General features: G+C 55.1%; 3 protein-coding genes across 4 annotated transcripts in view; 2 read left to right on the top strand and 1 right to left on the bottom strand.

Moving 5' to 3' along the window:
- Fibcd1 (fibrinogen C domain containing 1) overlaps positions 1 to 4,760 on the top strand; it is a 31,304-nt gene extending 26,544 nt beyond the window's left edge. Inside the window, exons 6-7 of the mRNA XM_021654438.2 lie at positions 889 to 1,068; positions 1,505 to 4,760. Of these exons, the coding sequence (XP_021510113.2) occupies positions 889 to 1,068; positions 1,505 to 1,764 (440 nt within the window). The 3' untranslated portion in view covers positions 1,765 to 4,760. The remainder of the gene's footprint in view (positions 1 to 888; positions 1,069 to 1,504) is intronic.
- A 2,883-nt stretch (positions 4,761 to 7,643) lies between these two features.
- On the top strand, positions 7,644 to 10,448 carry Qrfp (pyroglutamylated RFamide peptide). The gene is made up of 2 exons (XM_021662369.2): positions 7,644 to 7,817; positions 9,245 to 10,448. Exon 2 carries the CDS (start codon positions 9,245 to 9,247, stop codon positions 9,641 to 9,643), a length of 399 nt encoding a protein of 132 aa, XP_021518044.2. The 5' UTR covers positions 7,644 to 7,817; the 3' UTR covers positions 9,644 to 10,448.
- A 4,239-nt stretch (positions 10,449 to 14,687) lies between these two features.
- Abl1 (ABL proto-oncogene 1, non-receptor tyrosine kinase) overlaps positions 14,688 to 22,780 on the bottom strand; it is a 109,779-nt gene continuing 101,686 nt past the window's right edge. For both annotated transcript variants that reach the window (XM_021654127.2, XM_021654201.2), the window contains exons 9-11: positions 21,380 to 21,469; positions 20,461 to 20,625; positions 14,688 to 17,986 (exon numbers count right to left, since the gene is read on the bottom strand). In XM_021654127.2, the coding sequence (XP_021509802.1) occupies positions 16,287 to 17,986; positions 20,461 to 20,625; positions 21,380 to 21,469 (1,955 nt within the window). In that variant the 3' untranslated portion in view covers positions 14,688 to 16,286. The remainder of the gene's footprint in view (positions 17,987 to 20,460; positions 20,626 to 21,379; positions 21,470 to 22,780) is intronic.

Genomic DNA, 22,780 nt, shown 5'->3' with positions numbered 1-22,780 from the left:
ACCAGGACCTGGGGATGGCAGGCGATGCAGGCACTGCCTTGGCCCTACGAGCTGAGAAATGTTTATTGAGCACGTGTCACTCCTGGTCCCACTGTGCCCACTGGGGTGGCAGCGAACACTGACTGTAGAGTTGTGTTTAGGGAACTAAACTGGCAGGGAAATTCACAAGGAGCCATCGAGAACCTGAATGATGAATGTTGAGGAGGAGGAGGTGCCCGGGTCATCATGGGAGACCAGCCGCCTTCCCAAGGCTGAACAGAAAGGCAACAGGGTGATAAGGGACAGGCCAAGAACACACAGCACGTGCAAAGGCCACCCCCCATCTGAGCTGCAAGTTCCGACCATTTCTCCATCAGCTGTCGCCTCAAAATGCCTGTGTTTGGGGGACCTGAAGATGGCCAGGTCGGTAAAGAGGACCTCAGTTTGGACCCCCGTGCCCACGTGAAAAACTAGGTGCAATGGCTGGTGCCTGGAATCCCTGTGCTGAGGAGGCAGAGACGGGTTGACGGGGGTCCCTGGGGGTTGCTGGCCAGGCAGCCCCGCTGGCTCAGTAGACCCCAGGTTCAGTGAGAGGCCTGTCTCAAAGAATAAGCTAGAAAGGGGCGGAGGAAGACCCCTGACACCGACACAGGCACATGACATGCCAACACACACAAACACTACGTCTGGGAAGCTCCGCCGGGCATAAAGCAGCGAGCACACAAAACCAGACATGACAACTTGAACTAAGCCCCAGCTTTCTGCCCAAACCCTGCCTGCGGGGAGAAGGAAGCAGAAGCCGCCCCAGCGCAGCGTGCACACTTGGAAGTTTTCTTCCAAGGTTTGGGTGTGGGGGGTGCCCCCTGGGTCCCTTGACCTCCTCCACCTCTCTCCCCTTCCCCGTCTCAGGGCTCAAGCGGATCCACGCCCTGACCACGCAAGCGGCCTACGAGCTTCACGTGGACCTGGAAGACTTTGACAACGGCACGGCCTACGCCCACTACGGGAGCTTCGGCGTGGGCTTGTTCTCTGTGGACCCTGAGGAGGATGGCTACCCACTCACCGTGGCCGAGTACTCGGGCACTGCAGGTGAGGCCCCCCGGGACGGCAGGAGAGCTGCCCTGCCCCTCTGCCCTCTGGGGTCAGGATCTAGGTCGCAGGTCCCATTGGGCCCTCACCCCCACCCCCGCCCCCTACAGAGCCTGGGTGGGGTACCCATTTCACAGAGTGAAGAGCTGAGGCCGGAGCTGGAGCCAGGAGATCCTTGGGGCTGGCTGCGGGGCTCATCTCAAAAAAAGGAACGGGAGAGCCAGAGAAGCTGGGAAGAGGGTAGAGACCGGCCGCCTAGACACAGGCCCAGGCAGAAGGCCGCATGCGGCCTGGGGCTGGCAGGGAGCTGTCTGGGCTCAGGTTTGCGGGGTGGCGTGTACGCTCCCACGGCCAGGCTCTCCCGGCGGGGGACAGTGTTCTGGGCCTGCGCACACGTCTGCCCGGATGTCCACCTCTACTTGCCCGTGCCGCGCAGGTGACTCCCTCCTGAAGCACAGTGGCATGAGATTCACGACCAAGGACCGCGACAGCGACCACTCGGAGAACAACTGTGCCGCCTTCTACCGAGGGGCCTGGTGGTACCGCAACTGCCACACATCCAACCTCAACGGCCAGTACCTGCGTGGCGCTCACGCCTCCTACGCCGACGGCGTCGAGTGGTCCTCCTGGACCGGCTGGCAGTATTCCCTCAAGTTCTCGGAGATGAAGATCCGGCCGGTCCGAGAGGACCGCTAGACTGGCACGCCACCCGGCACCCTTTAGTTCTAGCCCCCACGCATCTCACCCAGTGCCCACTCCGTGCCCACTGCTGCGAGAACGTTCTCTGCCCACCTGTGCATGGCTGACCTGCTCTGTATTAGGGATGGCCCCTGGGCCAGCCCTGAAACTCAGCTCCCCGGGCCAGTGACACCGATTCCCAACCAGGTCCCTGCCTATCGGCTGACAGGATCTCTTGTTTCGACTGAGGGGATGGCACCTGGCAACCCCAAATCTCACCTGCCCAGGCTTTGGTCCCCATGTTTTGTGTGCTGCTTCCCGGCAGGGCAGCACTCCCCAGCTTTCCCGGCTTTGCAAGAACCTCAAGAGTAGGGGGCAGACAGCACTCAAGGAGGAAGGCTCAGGCCTTCCTGCATAGGAGGCCCTCTGGGCCTAGCCCCGTTCCCTCAGGGCCTGGAGACCCCACCTCTTCTCAGAGGACCGCAAATAGCTGAGGTGGCTGTCTCTTGTGGTTAACTGGGCTGGGGCACAGCTGTCTACAAAGCCCCCAAGGCCGAGGCCAGTCCCCTAGGCCACCCTTCCCTGGGTGGGTTCTGTTCTGGCTGCTTTCAAAGCTCATCTGCGCTTTCCCACTCAAACCAGCTTCACCTGGCCTCCTGCATGGCAGCCGTGGCTCCTGCCCCCCACACCAACTGCCTGTCAGGCAGGGGTGGGACTGGCCAAAGCCCATGAGAACCTCTTGAGGTGGGGCTGTGCCAGGCTTTTATACTCCGCCAACCTCCATGGAATGACTGTAGGATCCTCCAGAAGCCAGAGAGTAGAAGCAAGCCAGCCCTGGGACTCAGCATGGCGCAAGGCTACCATCTCTGCAGAGAGGCTGCCCCCTGCTGGTAATCTTAGGCACTGCCTCCAGGGCCTAACTGGGGCAGGAGCCTGAGGCAGCATCAAGCAGGTTGGACGTCCAGACATTTTCTTGCGCAGCCTTCTCAGCACCTGCACCCCACCATTGCCCCCTACAGGTGGTCCCCAGGAAGGCAGGGTGCAGCCCCAGACCTCATGATTCTGTGTCCTGTGAGAACCTGATAGGCGCTTTGAAAGGGCTGGAAGAAGGATGGCGATTGTGACCCTCCTCTGGCAGGGACACATGCCTCTTCCTTCTGCTAGACTTGTGCCAAAGCCTGAATGCCACTGATGGACGGTGTGACCTGCTCATTCTTCACATTGGGCCTCGGGTCCTCAGCAAGGGTCTGTAGCACATCTGTGCAGGTCAAAGCCATCCTAGGTGCTGGACGAGGCCAGCTGTTGCTTACTTGGTCCCCAGCTGGTGTCAAGAAACATGATTCCTGCCCAGAGTAGGCAAGGTCTGGTGGGACAAGGGGCACACAGGGAAGTCCTCTCACATTTTTTTCTCTGCCCTTGACACCTGGCACCTAGTCTCATCACAGGATGGGTGGGAGCCCAAACACCTCCCGGCAGACACTCCCTGCCCCCGAGACTGGTGCCAACGTGGCCTCCGCTGCCAGCTGCCTCTGCGAGCGCTGCTTAGAAGTACCGAGCGCCTTCTGATGTGGTATCAAACAAACCTCTGCTAGTGAAGTAACAGATTCACACATGTGAGCGTGTGACGGGAGGCACGGGCTACCGGCCAGGGGCAGGATGCGGGACTCAGGAGCTGAAGCTCATCCAACAGGGCAGCTGGTGGACAGGTGAGGGGGTGTTGCACTGGAGCGACAGCCCCTCAGAGCCCAGCCACTGCCCCAGGGACACCAAGCCCTCCCCCAGGCCAGGCTGGAACTCTAGAGGGTACAGCTTTGCAGAACACTGGTTGAGTGGGCACCGAGAGGGGAAGGATCAGAAAATAGGTCTACCTTCATCTTCCCAGTGTCCTAGGCAGGTGGGAGCACTAGGCCACAGTCTCCAGCCCTGGCTTGACTCCACTGGTCTGAGGTCTGTACAGACGGCTGTCACCTGGGATCAGAGTGGCCACAGGAAGCAGGAACGCTTTTGGGGGTCAGGGCAGCCCCACTGAGGCACGATGATGTTACCAGCTGAGGTCACTGACCCTCCAGCCCTACTTTGGATTGGCAACGGAATGACTGAGCTGAGAGAGTCCCAGATGCCACCTGGCCAAGCCATGCAGCTTTCCTTCTTGGGCAGGGTCTCCAAGCCCCACGTTTAGGGTCTTGGCGCTGTGGCTGTCTCTATTTTGCAAAGCATCAAAGCTTCTTTCCAAGCCCAAGCTGGCTCCGTGGATTCTACCAAAGGCCTCAAAACTGGCTTCACCCGAGTCATGCCAATGGCCTCCTAGCCTGCATGCCTCGCACGGACAGAGCCTTGGTTCCCCTGCAAGCCTGGGCTGGTGAAAGGTCAGAGCTGTGAGCCTCTGCAGTGACAGCAGCTCACGTGAGCGGGACACTAGTGTTTGTGGGAGGAGCGGCATCACCGGGCCCACTCGTCCTTGTCACCTCAGGCCTCCAGGTGGAGTGCGGGAGTCTGTGGCCCCCAAGCAGCACTCCTGGGAGAGAGCAGGGCCTTGGAGAACCAGAAAGTCTGTGAGCAACAGTGCGAGCTTCCAGCTTCAGCCAAGATGACTCGGCCGTGAGGTGGGAGATGGGAACAGGGGCAAGAGCAAAGCCCTTGCTGCCCTGACCCCTGTCCTGTGATCTGGGGAGCAACATACTGGCAGGAGACTCGTGGAACCCACAACTATGGTGAAACAACAGAGCCAAGGGTCTGGGGGCCTCTGAGAGCCTCAGTTTCAGTGACGGTTGCCCCAGGCTCGGATGGCACACTGCAGGGGTCCTTAAATTGGGAGGCCTGGAGCCAGGCTGCCCTGGAACTGGGGTGGGGGCCGGGCTCCTCCTGAGGCTCGCTGCGAGGAGCAGGGCAGGTGTGCATGCTGGCCAGCCAGTGCAGTGGAGCACCCCACGGGCAGAGTGTGGGACAGTTGATACTTGGGGTTCTGTGCTCTCAGTGTCTTGTATATCCCTGTCTTCAATAAAGTCTTGTGGTGACCCAGCGCCAGCATTCTCTTAGAGTCCCGCCCCACACTCCATGTCACAGCAGGGCCAGGCAGCTACCCAGGTGGCTCTGCGCTCCCGAGGTGTGACTGGCTAGGCAAAGACAGCCAAGCCTGGGCAGCAAGGAAGGGTAAGGCCTGCCTTCTGCACAGGTTGCTCCAGCAGGGCCACTGTCCTGAATTCTGGGTCTCACGGGTCCACCCACGCTGGCTCTGCATCCCACCGGTGTCTCCGTGGTGATGAACTGCCCCTACAGGAGATGGGTCCTGGGGTTCTCAGGAGTTGACACTGAGGAACTAATTAACAGTCATTTATTCCTCACGTCAACTGATGCTTCAACACCCAGGTTGTTTCATGAGAGGCGGCGCTGACTGAGTGCCCACACTGGAGGAAGTGCGCGGTACAGGGAGGCGCCAGCATGGAGGTGATCGGAGGGGCCTCACTGCTGTGCTGGGGGGTGTGAGTCCATGTCCAGAGGACAGCGATTCCCGTTCTCTCCCCCAGGGTCCTCAGTCCTGTCCTCTAGGCAGCTCATTCTGGGTCACAGGGCTGGAGGGAAGGGGTGGGGTGGGGATGGAGGGCCTGTCTTTGAGCGCACCCACCCATGCAGGGCTAGCCTGTTCCCTCACACCCTAGGCCACCACCATGTGGTTCTCCTAGCTGAATCACTCTGGCTGTGACCCCGAGAGCCATCTGAATAAGTCTTACCGACCCAGTCTCACAGAGCTTTCTAGAACTTGGGGACCAGCCACCAACAGGGCCCAGTACTGCGGGAAGAGATCTCCCCAGAGATCTGTGGGAAGACTGGAGAGGCCCAAGAGGTGGTGAAGGAGGGCACTGTTATTATTTTTAAAACGAGGCACATAACAGATATTACATGAAAGAGTTTATTGGAGAGAATTGAAGCAGAAGAGAGGACCTGAGTGAGCCATGAGGGCAGGGAGAGAGAGACAGAGTTGGGGGAGGGCCACCGTGACAGAGAAAGGGGAGACAGCAGGAGAGGAGCAAGAGAGAGGGGGAGAGGGAATGGCAGACCTGGCTCAGATGATATCATAGGACGCAGGTACTGACATAGGAAATTGTCAGGCCCCTAAGGGCAGGCCAGTTGATTGCCTGCACAACATAATAGGCAGCCTGCTGGCCTTACCATGTCAGGTGTAGTGGGTCCACAGGACCTTCACGACATGAAGACCTGTGGTGTCAATTTCAGAGGTTCAGGACTGTCTGCGATCATAGCTGTATGGACTTCCAAGCTGGGTCCTATTCTGGGAGGAATCTTTCAGATGAGGGTAGGAGCCTGAGGGCTGGGTCAGTGCCTGCGAGGGCACAGCCCAGACTGGCTGTCACCAGCATTCCCTTTCACATCCAGTCCCTGCTCGCACCATGAGAAACAAGGATGGGTCCAGAAGTGAGACTGTAGTCAGCTCAGAGGGGCTGCGTGGAGCCCTGTGCCCTCAGGACTGCAACCCACGGAACCTTAGAATTTCCAGAAAGCGGACCCCCTTCCCCCCCCCACTTCCTCCTGCAACACTGCTTCCTGCTCTGCTCAGCCTCTGACCTTGAAAAGGCCGTGCTGACATTAGAGGCACCCTCAGCTCCGGCCTCCACACTGCCACAGCCTCCATCATGGCAGCCGGCAGCTGAAGAAGCTAGGGCTGATGGATCAGAGAGACGGATGCAGGCAGGAGCCCAGCGAGTGTGCCCGGAACGTGCCTGGGGAGTCTGGCCAGCTCTGAGGGCCAGGACTTTAAAGTAAACACCTGAGCTGGCTTCCCAGCCTGAAGAGCACAGGATGGCGGATGGGAACCCGACATGAGCTGAGAAACAGGTGGGCCCCTGGGAGACCTGTCTGCAAAGGGTCCCATTCTATCACGCAGCTGCTGAATCCAGGTCTCAACTGGGGATGGAGAGCACTGCCATTAGTCACCAGAAGAGTTGCTTGCACTGAGTAGCGGCTCTGGAATGCATAGTGGCAACACCCTGGCCAGAGCACCCGTGGGCAGCTTCCAGGGGGAGTGTCTGGTAAAAGGAGTGGGCCAATGGAGATGCTGCGATACAGCTCCTGTAGTCACACACTCACTGCGATGATGCCAGGCTGGTGAAAGCATCACCTAACCACGAACTCGGCTGCAGAGAAGCCGTGGTGTGTAAGGAGGGGTGGCCGTGACAAACACTATGTCCTTACCTGGTGCCAGTGTGGGAGGAATGGGAGTTGATGACCTCACCACCTTCCCTATGCCTTTGCCAAGGTTCATACCTAACTAGCATGCTGCCCTACCCCCAGGCCGCCATGACAGCCTCTGGGTGGGAGTGATCGTACTCAGTGTGGTTCAGAAGGGCAGGCCCCATGGGCTTATGTTGGGACAGGCAGCCAAATCTGAAAAGGTAGGGACAGGCATCAGGTGCAGGCCAGCCATGGGGCTGGACGGTGAGAAAGGCAGAGCATGCCATCTCTGGGACAGACTGACAGTGGTGCTGTGATCTGAGAGGGGCCTGGTTTGTCATGGGTTCTAAACCCTGAACCCTAAGAAGCGGGAATCCCGCCCAGTTTCGCCTCTCCTGAGGCTCCAAAGGAGGCTGCATCACACACCACACACCACTTTCCTACAGAGGGCACTGGGTGTCTTTGCCCCTCCAGCCACCCACAGCAGTGAGGCAGGTGCCTCTGTAAGGCCACCCCTTCAGGGGTCTCAAGGGTGGGCCTCTGTGTTTCCACTCAGGGTCTCCAGGCTCTGAGCCCGCAGTTCGCCGGACGATGATGCTACCCTCTCCAAGGGCGGCGCCCGCCACTCTTCATCAGACCACATCCTGTTTGCATTGTGTCTGTGTCCTGTGGCCACGGTGCCCCCTCCTTCACCACCAGCAGCCCCAAAGGAATCCCAGGGCTAGGAATGCGCAGCAATCAGGCAGGCTGGGGCCACGGCACCAGGGATTGCATAAAACAGGGAAACCCCAGAGCCCTGCCTACTGGACCAGGACCTGAGCAGCTCCGTCCATCCGGCACTGGGGTCCAGGGACCCACCTGCGCTCCTTAGAACAGCCCTCAGCACAGTGAGTACAGCAGGGGACTCGAGGACGGGCTCTCCAGGTGAGCTAGGTGCAGGCAGGTCTGGCACCTGGAGCCACACACGGGGAAGGGCGACCGTGGAGGACCCACAGCTTCATCCTAGGCAAAAAGTCCCACCAATGCTGGCCTGCCAGCCAGAGAGCATGAATCTCCTCAGATAAAGAACGTTCTGTGGGGAAAAGGGAATGAGGCCCATCTGTCTGTCTCCTGAGGGGGGGCCCTCTCCACTGGGGCCTGAGGAAGCCCCTTCAGCAGCAGCAGAGCGAAGGCTACTCCAGCCCCTGGGGACCAGGGGGCTTAGCAAGCTGGATTTGGGTGGGAAGCAGAGCTGCTTTTGTTGTTTTTTGAAGCTTTCTGGCTGAGCCCACTTCTTTGAAATGTTTTCAAGGGAGCTGTTTCTGGAAAGAACTCCTCCCCTCCCCTCTATTCCAGCTTCTTCAGGGGCTTCCTCAGAGGATGAGCCAGCCCGGCCTTCTTACCCATGGTCACTGTAAAACAGACTTCCTCTGTGAGGGAACAGTTCCCAGGAAGGGGTGTGTGTGGGGGGGAGTAGAGGCAGTGGGACAGGAATGGGGGTACAGAGTAATGAGGGGGCCTTGAACTCATCTCCCTTTCTTATCAAGCTGTAGGCTCTAGGGCAAGCCCTGAGTGGCTTTGAACCTGAGGAATGGGGGGTGGCACCCTGGTTGGTGGGCTGGAATGCAGAAAGCAAGCATTTCCTCGGGGCCTGGCATGCTGAGGAGTCACGGCGACATTACAGCCCGGAGCCCCCACTCCAGCTACGTGGTGGGGCGCAGCTTGCTGCAGACTTGCAGCTTGAAGATAAGCCCATTCGTGTGCATAATCTCTAGCCCAGAGCCTGTCCTGTCCAGTGCGCTCAATGGCTGGCCACAGTCCGGCCACCGGCTCCTCCCCAGGTCGGCTGTCTGAGTTACACCAGGGCCACCAGACCCATTCCCCCTCCCAAGAGCAACTTGTTCCTGAATTAGGGAGACAGTGGGGTTTCCCAGCAGACTCTCTAGAGCTATTCATTATCAAGTTGAAAACAAGGCTGCTTCTCACTCTGCCCAAGAGTCAATAATTATAATAGAAAATTGAACCCAAATGCACACAGCCCTGAGGGCCAGCCAGGTGCCTCTGCGAGCCAGCTGCCAGCTGTGGTGGTATTCTAGCGCTGAGCCACCAAGGCAGGCGGCTTCCTGGCTTCAGGTGAGTGAGACTCAGCCTAATTGGTACAGCCAGCTCCTGCGGTGACTAAGAAAGCCTTGTGTCCTGACTGCTAGTGAGCCCGGCTAAGCTGAGCCAGCAGCTATCCCTCCAGAGGCTGCCCAGACCTTGGGATGCCTGGGGGCAGAGATTGCATGTGGCCAAACGCTGGCCACTAACCCCCTCCTCTTCTTCCTCTGCTCAGATGAGGGGCCTCCGCTCTTTGCTCTACCTCCTCCTGCCACTGAGTGCCTGCTTCCCCCTGCTGGACAAAAGGGGGCCCACAGACATCGTCGGTGACACCGGAGCCAGGATGAGCTGGGCCCACCTGGCTGAGGGACGCAAACCCCACACAGTTCAAGGTCCTTCCCGGTGGCCTAGAGTACCACAGCCACAGGCCCTTCTCGTGGTGGCCAAGGAGCTGCAGGCCTCACGCAGGGAACACACCGGCTTCCGCCTTGGGAGGCAGGATGGCAGCAGCGAGGCTGCAGGGTTCCTGCCCACTGACTCAGAGAAGGCCAGTGGCCCCCTGGGGACCCTGGCAGAGGAGCTCAGCAGCTATAGCAGGAGGAAGGGAGGCTTCAGCTTCCGCTTCGGCCGGTGAGGGCCCGTGTGGACTCTATCCGGTCTGTCTGTCCCCTGTCGCCCCCACCCCAACGTCAAGAACCCAGACTCGGAGAGAGCAAAGGCCTATCATAATGAACTAATGGTAGATAGATGTATACCCAACTTTTCATTTCCAACTTTGCTAAAGTGAAAAACCTAGGTGGTGTTTGAAAAAAACCAACCAACCAAAAAAACAAAACAAAAACAATGTGTCCTTGTGCCAGCCCGTGACTCAGGCTGCTGTCTGTCCCAGCCTTCTTTCCCCCCTGGTCTGATGGGAGCAGCTCCCAGACACAGGGGCAGGGCGCTGAGGCTGTGATGGGGCCTTGAATACAACAGGCCTGTGGCTCTGTTGCTCATTTGTCGGTAGGTAGACAGAGATTACAGCGGGAAATCAAAGTTCTGACAGTCCCCACAGGGATGCTGGAAGCTGACATGTGAGGCGCCACTGTGAAAGAGCACACTCCACTGTGTATACAACGTTGGTCTGAAAGTTATAAATGAAGGAGGAAAAAAAAATAACCTGCCCAAACACAAACAAACCCAAAACAGTGTATGTGCTCTCCATCCCATTAGCACAAGCTGCCTCTGGCAAGAGGGCCCCGCAGTGGATGTTGGCTGGTGTCAGCAGCACCAAGCTTGCCCTTTTTGCCCTTTGGATGGCCTGGGCATCGCCTCTGGCAGCTGGCCTTGTCCATGGTAGTGTTTGCCAAGCCAAGGGTCTCATGGGAACTGAACTGTGATTTTTTTTTTTCTTCTTCTTTTGCTTAGCAAGGTTGAGTTTCAAATACCCCAACTAGGAATGTGCTGTGTGTATCTTTTGAAATAAAAGTTGTAACGACTGCAGCATCATAATGGAATGCTGGCCTCCTCCTTCCAGGTCCTCTGGGCCCCAGAAACTTCTTTTCTTGAGCTCCTGGAGCCTTCGCTTTGGGGAGATGGAAATCAGGCTGTCTGTACCCCGTACACCTCTCCTCGCAGCCCCTTAATTGGCAGCTGGGCGAAGGCACAGGGAGACACGGCGCAGGCTGTTTCCCTCTCCGCTTGCCTGTTCCTTGTGTTTCTCAGAATGAGTGTGAGGGAAGAAATCCCGCCATCTCCACCTGGGGGGAAGGGGAGGTGTGTGTGTAGGGGGGACAGGCTCGGTCTGGGCTGCGCGCAGGCCTGAGGCCAGGCAGAGCATCCCTTTCAAAGGCTGCTGAGTCTCGCACATCCCATCCCAGGTCAGGCACACCCGTCAGAAGCAGCTCACTCCAGGGCTGGCTGTGACTGCTGAGATGAGAACTTATATTGATGTTTCTATGGCAACATCTCCCCTCCTCCTTGCGAGTGGCGGCTTACCCCTGTTCACAATTGAATAATTTTCCATTGAGCTGTCACAATTAATTGGTGGATTTTTATTAGCCTTTTAGAACCACACTGGGCCGGGCCCAGCTTGGCACCTCACAGTATTCCGGTGTTTTCCATTCTATTAGTGACTTACGTCCCTGGTAGCAGCTTTCAATCCTCAGCAGCCAAGAAGCCACTTCATTAAGGTTGACAGATCGGAGGCACAAAAGAACCATGTTGGCTGGGGAGCAGGGATGGGAGCTGAGGTGAGGAAGGTCCAGAGCCAAACACCTGACGCTGTAGTACCTGGCTTCCCCCAGCATGCACCGGGCTCCGCAGACCTTGGACATGGGCCCTGGGACGCAGTCACAGGGACCAGGGCACTAGGATCTGTAAGGCCTATCACTGCCTTCCCCACCATCTCAGGAAGACGTGACTGAGGGTGTGGCCAGCAAAGGGGTGCTACTGGTCCCCGCTACTGTGTCATGACAGGCACACTCCCTGGGTCGGTGTGTGTGAAGACAGTGCTGAGAACGCGGATCCTCTATAGTTCACCTCTATAGAGAGGTGACTATGGCTCCACCCAGCTCCCGCACCAGCCAGGGATGCCTACCCTGCTTCTGCGGAGCAGTAGCCTGGCTCAACCCCACCCATGGCTCACTCATGCACCTATGAGATAGGCTGAGACAGACCGAACACAAGCCAGGGCAGAAGGGCACCCTGGAGCCAGAGCCCTGGCTCTTCACTCACCAGCTTGCAGACCACCCACAAGACACTCCCCCACTCACTCACTGTGTAGGTAGGTGCCAGCTCATTATCATCCTTTGTGGTGCTGAGGTTCCAACTCAGGCCCTGGTGCATGCTAGGCAAGCGCTCTACCACAGAGCTGCACCCCAAGCCTGGCAGGCTCTTCATTTAGCAGGATTAGATTAACCTCGATGGAGAAGACTGAGATAAGGCGGAGGCCTTCAAAGGAACGCATCTGCTGCCATTACCTTTAATCGTTAAAAGAAAACCAACAAAGCTATTTTTTTTCCAGCTTGCTTGTACATTGGAGCTCAATAGCCCTGAAAATCAGAACACTCAGACTGCTAAAGCATTGATCTGCTAAACCAGCTCTCCTATATGGTACTAAGCTCCCTCTTTAACCCCCTGCCCCCAAGTTTCCCACGCTCTGGCAGGGTCTGGGCCCTCCTCTGCCCTCTTGGGAAGGAGAAAATCTCTAGACTGGGGAAGGGGAGGCTCTGGGAGACAACTACCTGGAGACAAACTCAGCCCCAGGCTGCTCACCCAACGGCCTGGCATCTGGCACTCTCGACCCCAGTGTTGTCTGTAGCTACTCACTGCATTTATTCAAGACACAAACAAGAGCCAGGCGCACCGGCGCAGGCCTGTAATCCCCATCCTCGGGAGGCTGAGGCTGGATGCTCAGAAGTTCAAGGCCAGCTTTGGTTCTATAGTGAGATGGAAGTCAGCCTGAGTCCCTGTCTCAAAGAACAAGAAATGAAAGAAAAAGGCCAATCTTCCCCATGGCACATCTACAGGTTATTAGCCACTAAGATGGATAGAAAAGGTCTGTCCAATTTTCCTGTGTTTAAAATACTAATTAAATGCTTAAGGAAGAAGACAGACCCAGGACAGCTAACTGCTCAACCTCACCAGCTCCAGTACCAAAGACACCACAGGAGGCCCCCCAACCCCCAACCTTGATGAATTCCTGGTCATTCTGTATTCGTGGTGTATAGACACAAGTCCCGAAGCCCCTGGGGAACTGAATCCCAGAGGTGTCTCATTGCGGAACTGATATTAGCCGGAGCAGGGTCTTAGCCAAGAGTCTAGGTGATGAGTCGGGGATGAAGGCAGATGGGGATGGGGCTGTCTGTTTAGTCTGGTCCCATTTCATGTCACCTGGGCAAGACCAGCCTTAGAAATTAAGTAGGGTTAAGTTAATTAATCCTATTTTCCAGAAGGATGAGAACCATAGCCCAAAGTGCTTGTCATGCAAGCATGAGGACCTGAGTTCATATGTGCAACACCCATGTAAAATCTGGATGCACGTCTGTAATCTGAGCATGGGTTGGGGTGGGTGGAGTAGATGGGAGTGGTGGAAGTGGAGCCCATTGGCTAGCTGGCCCAGCCAACTGGTGAGTTCCAGGCTCAATGAGAATCTGTCTCAAAAATACACTGGTGACAACACCATAAACACACACACACACGCACACGAGGGGGAGAGAGAGAACTTCCCCAGTGCTGCTTCACCTCTGAGCCTCAGCTTCTCTATGCCGCAGAGACGGTGCAAGCATTCTACATGGTGACACGGCTTCTGCAGTGAGAGCTCAGGCAGGAAACTGACCCCGAAGTACAGACACTTCCAGAATATTCCGAGTGTAGGGGCACCCAGTAGCAGCACCATTCAGCCTCCACCCTTGTCCTAATGCAACAGCTGCCAACTGAGCCTGAGGCACGAGGTCATTCTTTCTGCATCCCAGAGCTCCAACACAAGCTGCATGATTTACTAACCCTCACACTTGTGGTCAGACAGACACCAGTATCATTCCAGCTTTCCTCTTTTGAACACATGGCCTGTGTGCAGGTGTGTGCACCACAGGGTACACATGGAGGTCAACAGCTCTCCCACCATGTGGTCTCAGAGACTAACTCAGGTCATCAGTCTCGGCCACTGAACCGTCTCCCTGGCCCCTCAGGATGGGCGTGGGCAGAGGTGTACTGCTCTGGACACAGCTATTAGATACTAGGGAATGGCTATGATCTAAGAAGGTTAAGAAAGTCTTTTTCTTCTTCTTCTTTCTGAGATGGGTTTCTCTGCATAGCCTGGTTGTCTTAGAACTCACTCTGTAGACCAGACTGACCTCAAACTCAAAGATCCACCTGCCTCTGCCTCCTAAGTGCTGGGATTGAAGGCCTGTGCCACCACTGCCAGGCAAGAAAGCTGAAAGCCAGGCTCAGAAATGACAAACTAAGTTTCAGATGGCAGTCAGGACCTTATTTGGGAGATGGGAAGTATTGCATGGACTGGACTGAGGTGATAGGTCTTACCAGCTGTGGCCTTACCAAAACACTGAGAAAATAGGCAAACAGTACTTGCCTGAGGCCATGGGGAGGACCCCTACGGCCCATCTTATACACGAAGGAGTGGGTACTAGCATGGCAGTTCTCCCTGAAGCCCTCCTACTGTCCCTTACAAAGCAGCCACTCAAGGATGACCTCACTGGCCTCAGAAAACCTGCAGGAAGGACAGTGTCTAGATTTGGTTGGGCCACTGGGCAACTCCAAACCATTCCCCCAAATGTGATACAATGGCAGGGGAGGCAGAGCTGGCAGTGTGCCTCGAGTTGGCAGGGGTGATGGGGCACCAACCAGTGGCCCTGGCATCCTTGCCATGGGCTCCAGCAGAGGCCACACTAACTAGAACACAACCCCCCCAGAGGCCACGTGGGTGAAGGTGTATTGGGTGGCTGAAGGCTGGGCCGAAAGCAGGCTCAGAATTAGAGGCAGACCAGGGAGGGGTTCACTCCGCCAGCAAGCATTCCGGAGCTCAGTCTCTCCTACTCCAGGCCTGACACAGGACATTAGCATCTGCTGTGAGGCTGGTAAGAGCTGGGCAGCTGGGAACTATGTGCTAATTAAGGACAGAAATGCTGGACCCTTTGGAATGGCGGGGATGAATCGCAGACCAAACAATACGTCAATAGTTCTGTAAACACTTATTTATTTAAAAAATACTACAGAGAGATTTGGATTCAAAAACCACAGAGTCATATACAAAAACAAAATGTACTGGACTGAGAAAAAAAGAGGGATGCTGTTGGTGTGCCAGAGGGGGCACAGTGGTGAACTATTTACATGTCATTTATAAGAGAGCAAGTCTATAAAAAGAGTGTAATACCAAAGTGTAATGCAAAATATAGTGGCACACCAGGTCAGCAACAACAGACCGGTACCTTGTGAACATGGTGTCAGGGCATGGGGGTGCCTGGCTTTTCAAGGCTGCTGGCAGTGTGGCACAACCTCCCTTGGGCTGCAGAACAGCTGTTGGAGGTAAGGAGGTGATGTGCTATGAGGACCACGGAAATCATCTCTACCGGAAAAATACAAGCGAGTCTAGGTGATTGGTGGGGCCTGGGGCCAGCGCAGCACAGCTACAGTGGAGAGGCAGGGAACATGGAGGTGTCTCTCCTGGCCCAGTACAAGGTCCTGGAGGTGACCTGCTCTTCAGCTGGCTATTCTGGGTCAGTCAAGGACATGCCCATAACCTGTCTCTATGCTCAGCTCTGGTCCCGGCTGCCTGAGGAAGGAAGACATGCCCTAGCTAAGTCTGCACAGTATACCCACCCCAGCCTTGCTGTGTGTGCCCCCAGGGGCACTGGGCAAGCACTGTTCCTGTGGTTAAGCAGCAGCTCTGAGAAGCAGCCAGGGCTCAGGAGAGCCCTGGGCCAGTGGTCCTTCCTTCCTGTTTGTACCCAGTGGCTGCTCCTTTCTGTGTGGAGCTTTGAAATGCTCAAAAACACCAGAAGTCCGGACCATTGTCATCAAGGCAAGGACCGGAAGAGGATGGGCCTGATTTTTGAGGACAGGGAAAGAAGACTACTCAGAAATTCAGATTTTTGGGGGACCCTGGAGCCCGAGGCTTGGCCTGGCCGTGTGCCTGGCCAGCCGGTGACTGCCACCCATGAAACTCAAGCTTACTATCCAGGATCTACAGGGCACAGCACTGAGGATATAGACAACAGGTGACAGACCACACTGCCCAGCTCCACTGTCTCCAGGACACACCCGCCTGGGCTCTTGGCTTTAGGCCCTCATGACCCTTCAATCAACAGCTTCCTTCATCTGAGAGAGCAGTGGGTACAGCCTCTCTGAAACCGTTCTTTAAGGATAGAAGGTTCAGGGAGAGCAAACATAGGGGCTCCCATGCCTTGGTGACAAGAAGGCGCACCCGAGGAGGACACCCTGTGAGAACGTGGAAAGGACAGTCCTGGGCACTCCCAGGTGGGTTTGGAGCTGGGTCTGAGGCACTGGGGAGGGCTGAGTCTGGCGGCCTGGCAGGCCAGCTGTAATCTTCAGGAGGCCCACACAGAGGCAGTGAGGAGAGGTGGGCTGGGTGGGAAAGGTGTAGACCGGCTGGTGCACAACGCAGGTGGAAGGGCCGACTCCTTTAGGCCCTGGCTCTGCCTGATGCTTTGTAAAGCTCCTGGGTCATGCTGCCAGCTCCCCAGGCCTATGTCCCCATCCTTACAGGCACAAAAGCCCCATGGACTGCAGCATCTCCCGCTGATGTGCGCTGGTCGCTGCTACCTCCGTACGATGTCACTGATCTCCTTCACAGAGCTGAGCAGCTTGCTGAAGTCCTGTGTGGCCGCTGGCCCACCAGAGGCTGTTGCAGGGCAGATCTGCAGCTCTCGAAGGTTGCTCTCCAGCTTGTTGATGGCCTCTCGGAAGGCAAACTTGTTCCTCATCTGCTGGATAGAGTCCACGTAGCTCACGCAGAATGTGTACAGGTTCTTCCCGGCCTCCAGCACAGCACTGTGGCTGGCCATCTGCTCTGAGTTCCGGGAGATGGCGAGGCACAGGGCCTCAGTACTATCCAGAACCACACCCTTGGTGATGGTGCCACTGGCGATGCGCTCTGGTGGCTGGCGGGTCTTTCGAAGAGACACACGGGTTGATATGAGGGGGATGAAGGCGGCAGAAGATGGCTGCTGGTCCCCGGCCAGAGCTGAAGGTGCTGGCACTGTGGAGGGTGTGGAGACGGGGCTGGTGGGGGTCCCTGAAGGCTTAGTAGCCGCCTGAGGCTTTGGCACTGATGGGGGTGCAGGCTTTCTTAGTCCTTCTCCAGGCTGGCCAGCCTTGGTGGGGTCACTGTTCATAGCATCCATAGGCAGACTTGTGCATTTTGTCTTTGTGGCCCCACTTGCCTCCCCAGCCACCTCTTGGCTAGGGCTCTGTGCAGGCTTTCCTGCTTTCCCTACAGAGGCAGGCGGAGGTGGAGGGGCAGGCTTGAGCTTGGACAGCCGCCCCTTGTCTTTCCCTGGGGACTCTGAGCTGTGCTTGTGCCTCCTTACTCGGGTCTCCTCAGAGGAGGCCTTGTTAAGGCCGACTCTGTTGCTGGGGGGTGTCGGCTCGGCATTGGCAGGAGTCCCCGTCCCCGAGGCATTGCCCTTGGTGGCCTCTTCCTTGTGAGAGAGGCCAGAGGAAGGAGAGGCAGTGACCTGCCTACGGAGAAGTTTGGGAGTCAAGCTGGGAGGACTCGAGCCCGGGCTGGCTTCCATGTCTTTAAAGACTTCATCAGCAGCTTCCTCAGTCTTCTTTACCAGCCGGGGAGGGGGTGTCACTGTGCCCCTGGCCACCTGCTCAGACTTGGTCTCACTGGCACGTTTCCGAGGCAGAGCTGGTTTTTCGCTTTTGTGCCCTCCAAAGGTGGATGAGTCAAACTGCTTGCCAGCAGATGGCAGGTCCCGAGGCAGCGTGACTGACCGCCACTCTGTGTCCCTAGCCCCATGGGGCATGCAGGAGGCTGAGCAGGAGCGCAGGAAACGCTTGCTGGAGCTGATGCCACTCTCCTCTTCACTGGCAGCCAGGCGGCTGCTGGTCAGTGTGCTGGACTTTTTCCACAGGTGGGGAGAACGGAAGCCTGAGCTTCCTGGCTCCCGGAAGGCTCCATTGGGGACGCCAGCCCCATTGCTGGCCTTTGGGGACTTGGTAGGCTCTGCTGCGTCTGATGAGGTGAGAGCTGGTGGCCCATTGCTGATTTCCCGGCCATCATCCTCACTAGCTCCTCTGCGCTCTGGCTGGCCATCTATCTCTCGGAAGGAGCTGCTGCGCTTAGGGGGAGTCGGTGCCATTTTCTTCTTCTTCTTAATCAAGGCGCTGAACAAGTTGGTCTTCTTGTCTTTGGGGAGAAGGCGCTCATCTTCATTTAGGCTGCCATCTGGGGGCCCACGCTCTTTCCGAGGAAGTAGTGGCGATACAGCAGGCTCACTGTCCAGCGCATCTGAAACAGAGGAAAGAGTGAGCCGTAGCTCCCAGGAAACACTGCACTCGGCTGGCTCACCAGCTCTGGGGAGGCTCCCTTAGTGCTGCACCCTTAGCTTTCATTCAACAGGCACAATGGAGCTCAAACGCTGCTGGAGGGTGCAAGACATAGGAGTGGCATTCAGCACAGCTCAGCCTCACCATCAGTGTCATGCCTGAACCCTGCCACTATCAGCAGAAGCACAAGGCTCTCTCCCTGAACATAGGGGCAGGGTTGGAATGGCCCTGCCTCCCTCATCCTAAAACCTGTTATAAAGGCGTAGAGTCCCTCCAGGATCTCACTCTGGTCAGCAGAAACGACAATGCCAAGGGTCAGACCTGCTGTCGGAGGAAGATGTCAGCTGTCCCACGGGGGGGGGGGGGGGGAGAGGAGGGGCATGACAATCAGCTGCTGTGACAAACGGGGAAAAATAACCTTTACAAACCATCAAGTGAGTATTTTTAAATATGAGTGACACAGCTGGGCGTGCATGTGGCGGCACACGCCTTTAATCCCAGCACTCGGGAGGCAGAGGCAGGTGGATCTCTGAGCTCAAGGCCAGGATGGTCTGTACAGAGTGTTTCAGGACAGCCAGGGCTACACAGAAAAACCCTGTCTCAAAAAAACAAAACAAATGAGTGACAGTTCACCAGAATGCCTTTGCGTTGTCACGCCCTGCAGCCAGCTGTCAGAGGCTTCCCTCAGCCTCTTGGACAGAGGTGGAGGGTGCATCTGTCCTGAGACTGGCAGGGGTGCACATCAGGACGACCTTCCCGGACTTTAATTCTGCCAAAGAAGGTGGGGAGAGATTCTACTGGGTCACAGGGCCATATCCAAAGCACAGGTGTTTCAGATACTCCTGGCTCACCAGGCAGTGACATACCAACCAACTTGAACACCTGCTTTTCCTAGTGCATCTTCCCATGGCAGCCTTTCCTCCCCACTGCAATGGCCTGGCAGCATGACAGCCAACATGCAAGAAGGGCAGCTTGGGTGCCACAGCCTCCAGCAGGGTGAGAGACTTGTTTATGTAACCTCCCCCATTTTTTTTTAAACACACACACAGCATACATGAAGAGGTCAGAGATTAACCACAGGTATTGGTCCTTCCTTCCAAGCTTACTGAGGTAGCATCTCTCTATTGTTCACTGCTGTATACATTAAATTTCTGAGGACTGTCCTGCAGCCACCTCTTGCCTGTCTGAGGAGTGCTGGAGTTACAGATGTGTGCCAGCATATGCCAACTCTCAGCCCGTATGCAAACCTTACAAACATGCACCTTTGTGTGCTGGCTCGTTTTATGTCCATTTGAGAAAAGCTACAGTCAGCTGAGAGGAGGGAATCTCCACTGAGACAATGCCTCCATAGGATCTGGCTGAGGACAAGCCTGTAGGGCATTTTCTTAATTAGTGATTGATGGGGGAGGGTCCACTCCATTGTGGGTAGTGCCATCCCTGGGCAGGTGATCCTGAATTCATTAAGAAAGCAGGCTGAGCAAGCCAGTAAGCAGCACCCCTCCATGGCCTCTGCATCAGCTCCTGCCTCTAGGTTCCTGCCCTGCTTGAGTTTCTATCCTGACTTCTTTGATGATGAACAGTGATGTAGAAGCATAGCTAAATAAATGCTTTCCTCCCCAAGTTTCTTTAGTCATGTTGTTTCATCGAAGCAATAATAATTCTAAGACAGCCCTAAAGTACTTTTATGTGCTGTGTGGGTTTGACATCCAACTCATCAGTATGAGAATAGGTTTAGAAACACAACTGTTTAAAAAACAGCACTGTGGATTCTGCTGAGTAAATACCCCTTATGAATCCTTATCAAAATCAAGCTTTGTCCTACCTGGCCCCAAAATCAAGCTTTGTCAACCAGACCCATGGCCCACCAGCCCATGATGGGAGCCCTGGGAGCCTTTGTGAGTTCAGGTATCAGCCCCCCCCAAGACCTGACTTCGATAGGTCTGCAGCAGCCAGATGCTGCTTTCATAGTACTTACCCAGTACACAATTGGCCTGCAGGAAGCTCCAGATACATGGCTGTTAATATCCCTGTATATCTCTAGGTACCTCCTGACCCAGCCCCACTGCCCTAGCTGGACTTGGGGAACAATGCAAAAAGACACCCTCTCCAGAAACCACAGAGACCCAGCTCTGTCCAGGGAACTCTCTCTGAGTCCCAGGCTGCACTGTTTGGCTCAATGTTGTTTATTGCCATGCCTGCCCTAGAAGATGCCCGCAGTGCTGTGGAGAGCACCCAGAAAGGTGGGTGTGTTTTTTGGCAGGTGTCCCAGTTCTCTGCCTGTCTAAGCAACTGCTGAAAGACTCCTCTGGGGAGAAGAGGCGAATCTTCCTTGCTGAGCTGGACCACTGTAGAGGGAACAATGCCCTCCTCTGCCAGATCCACCAACAGTTTCCCATTCACCTCCCTGGCATGAAGGCTGAGAAGGCGTGGACGTACCGCTCTCTCCCAGGCCCTTTGTGTGGAGCAGCTCAGAGGTGTCAGCTGCATCTTTCTGCTCAGCCGCTCTCCTGCAGGTCCTGGTCTTGGTGGGTAGCTCTGGGGCCTGCAGCATGCTGCCGGCAGCTCCTCTCATGCCCCGTTTCCCCAGCTCCTTCTCCACCTCTAAGGATCACACACAACATAGCCCAGAAGTCAAGCAGAGGTGCCATCTGGAAAGGAATTCTTTTTTCTTTGCTTTTTTCTTCCAATTTATACATATTCTTAATGATTATTTTTTGGACGTGTATGGTGTTTTGCCTGCATGTATGTATGTCTGTGTACTACATGGGTGCAGAGGCCAAAAGAGAGTGCTGGATCCTCTGTGACTGGAGTTGTGAGCCACTGTTCAATTGGGTGCTGGGAACTGAGCCCAGGTCCTCTTAGCTTCTTCACTATCTCTCCAGTTTCTGGGAGTCTCTTTTTCTTAAAATCTATGTAGTCAGAAAAAGGAATACAGATGCTGAGGAAACAACACTTAGCATTTCCTATCTATCTATCTATCTATCTATCTATCTATCTATCTATCTATCTATCTATCTATCTATGTGCTCTGACTGCATGTACACCTGCATGCCCGAAGTGCTCTGACTGCATGTACACCTGCATGCCTGAGGAGGGCATCATATTCCAGTATGGATAGTTGTGCATCTCTGGAAGAGCGGACAGTGCTCTTAACCACTGAGTCATCTCTCCAGCCCAACTTGGCATTTTCCAAAACTCTGTATGACTGCAAAAGAGACAGAGCCATCACAAAGCCTCCTGGTGGGGTTCCTGCTCTCTCACTTGGTCTGGACACTTTCACCAGGATGGAAGTGAAGGCTTGTCTAGCCCCAAACCAACCTTTCAACCCATTGCAGGCCCCTGGGAGGTACATTACCATCTGAGATACTGGATTCTTGGAACATGGTTTCAAAGGCTTGGTGGATTTCAGCAAAGGAGGGTCGGTCCGAGGGATTCCACTGCCAACCTGAACAGAGAAGACGCACATCAGAGCAGCTGGGAAGCACAGCTAAAAAACCAGGAGTAGCCGTTCCCAAGGAGCAGTCTGGACATGGAAGAGGCATTCCAAGTATGCTAACACCTGACGCCACGACAAGTTAAAATGCCAACTGATACTGTGTCTTTTTACAGATGTTAAGAATTTGAGAACACATATACATGCAGAAATATGGATCACAAAACTCCAGACACTGACAATAAAAACTGCATCTATAAACATTTCTCCAAAGCCCACTGATAGACAGAGGGAGATAACAAGGCAACAGCCTGATTCAGTCACCCTTACTTATGCTCATCAAAGCCTACGGTCCTCACCAGCACAGGTGTGCATCTTTCTTGCTTCTTTGAGACTAGATCTCACTGCTGCCTGGGCTGGTTTGAACTCCTGGAGTAAAGTGATTCTCCGGCTTCTGCTTATCTTGCGCTGAGATTACAGTCTATGTCACCAATACTCACAGAAATAAGACCAAAAGGATCAGGGGCTGGAGAGGTGGTTTAACAGTTAAGAGGTCTTGCGGCTCTTGCACAGGACCTAGGTTCAGTTCCCAGCACACATGTAGCAGCTCACAACCATCTGTAACACAGTGCCCTCTTCTGGCCTCCATGATCACCAGACATACACATAAGTGTACAGACATACACATAGGCAATAGGTGTATGTATGACCATCGGTATAAAATAAAAATTTTGAAAAGATTAAAAGAATCATGCTTCCCCATGTCAGTAAAGATGTAGCCGCTGTTACTTGCTCTGTTTGGTTTGTTTTCTTTCTTTTTAAAAAAGATTTATTTATTATGCATACAATGTTCTGTCTGCTTGTGTGCCTGTATGCCAGAAGAGGGCACCAGATCTCACTATGGATGGTTGTGAGCCACCATGTGGTTGCTGGGAATTGAACTCAGGACCTCTGGAAGAACAGCCAGTGCTCTTAACCTCTGAGCCATCTCTCCACCCACTTTGGTTTGTTTTCATACACTTCTGTTGTGAGTATAAGCTGGACTTTCTTTTAGATGATTATTTTATCAACAGTATAAAAACTCTGAACAAACAGTCTAGCTTTTAGAAACGTCAGAGTTAAGTGCAGAGACACAAGGATAAGTGTGTTTGTTTCTGCCTTGTTTATAAGAGCAAACATAGGGCCATCAAGCTGGTGCTTGCTGCCAAGACTGATCCTTGGGATCCACATAGTATAAAGAGAACCAACTACTGCAAGCTGTACGCTGTTAAATGCATACCTCCTTAAATAAAGAAAATGTAATTACACCAAACAAATGTGAAA

Source organism: Meriones unguiculatus, chromosome 8 (assembly GCF_030254825.1).
Source record: "Meriones unguiculatus strain TT.TT164.6M chromosome 8, Bangor_MerUng_6.1, whole genome shotgun sequence".
NCBI classification, from domain to species: domain Eukaryota; kingdom Metazoa; phylum Chordata; class Mammalia; order Rodentia; family Muridae; genus Meriones; species Meriones unguiculatus.
This window is presented reverse-complemented; position numbering and strand designations above follow the sequence as displayed.